At 58.5% G+C, this 814-nt stretch overlaps 1 protein-coding gene across 1 annotated transcript in view; it reads right to left on the reverse strand.

The window, feature by feature from the left end:
- The window catches only part of CNIH4 (cornichon family member 4), a 13,951-nt gene extending 13,808 nt beyond the window's left edge, over positions 1-143 (reverse strand). Inside the window, exon 1 of the mRNA XM_077779867.1 lies at positions 16-143. Within this exon, the coding sequence (XP_077635993.1) occupies positions 16-84 (69 nt within the window). The 5' untranslated portion in view covers positions 85-143. The remainder of the gene's footprint in view (positions 1-15) is intronic.
- Positions 144-814: the final 671 nt, after the last annotated feature.

Consider the following 814-nt stretch of genomic DNA (forward strand, 5'->3'; position numbering starts at 1 on the left):
CTCCGCCAAGGATACGAAGTACACCGAGAGGAAGATGAGCGCGCAACAGTCCAGGAGAGAGAAGACGAACACCACCGCCTCCATCCTCCGCCGCTGCTCCTTCCGTCAAACCAGCCCCGGAGCCCGGCGCGCCCGCCTGCACACCCCTGATAGGCCCTCGCCGGGCGCGGAGTCCCGGCGCCGCGACATGCCGGGACTTGTAGTCCGCCGACGCCGCCCCCGACGCACGCTGGGAAGTGTAGTTCGCGAGCACCTACGCGGCCGTAAGGCGAGGGCGGGGTTCCACCCTAATCCTGACCGGGTCCGGAGACTGTGCCAGAATTAGTCAGCGAGTTTTTACCGAACACTGGCGTCCGGCGGGCACCCGACTTGACCACGGGAAGGCGTTCTCCTCGCAGAGCACAAGTCCGACCGCGACAACACCGCTGGGGACTCGTCTCCCCGACGTCGGTTTGTCTTAGGTCTCTGCCTGGCCCCGCTCCAGACGTTAAGATTTTCGAAGACGCTGTGTGTTGTGTTGTTCACCTTACAAGTTTTCACGGACTCCACCCCACTGCTCTGACACCAGGCATAGAAACCAGGCAGGCAGGCTGGGGGTCACAGGGAAAAGGCCGTTTATTTCAAAGACAAATTCTATCAAAGTCATACATCCGTTCAACCGATACTTTTTTATTTTGTTTTATTTTTAAGTAGGCTGCACAACCTGGGGCTTAAACTCACGATCTTGGGATCAAGAGTCACATGCTCATCCATTGCCAGTCAGGCATCCCCCCACCTCTATTTTCTGAGCAGTTAGCACGTGCCAGCTCCTGGG

This window comes from Crocuta crocuta, unplaced genomic scaffold, assembly GCF_008692635.1.
Source record: "Crocuta crocuta isolate KB4526 unplaced genomic scaffold, BGI_CrCroc_1.0 scaffold322, whole genome shotgun sequence".
Taxonomy (NCBI): Eukaryota; Metazoa; Chordata; class Mammalia; order Carnivora; family Hyaenidae; genus Crocuta; species Crocuta crocuta.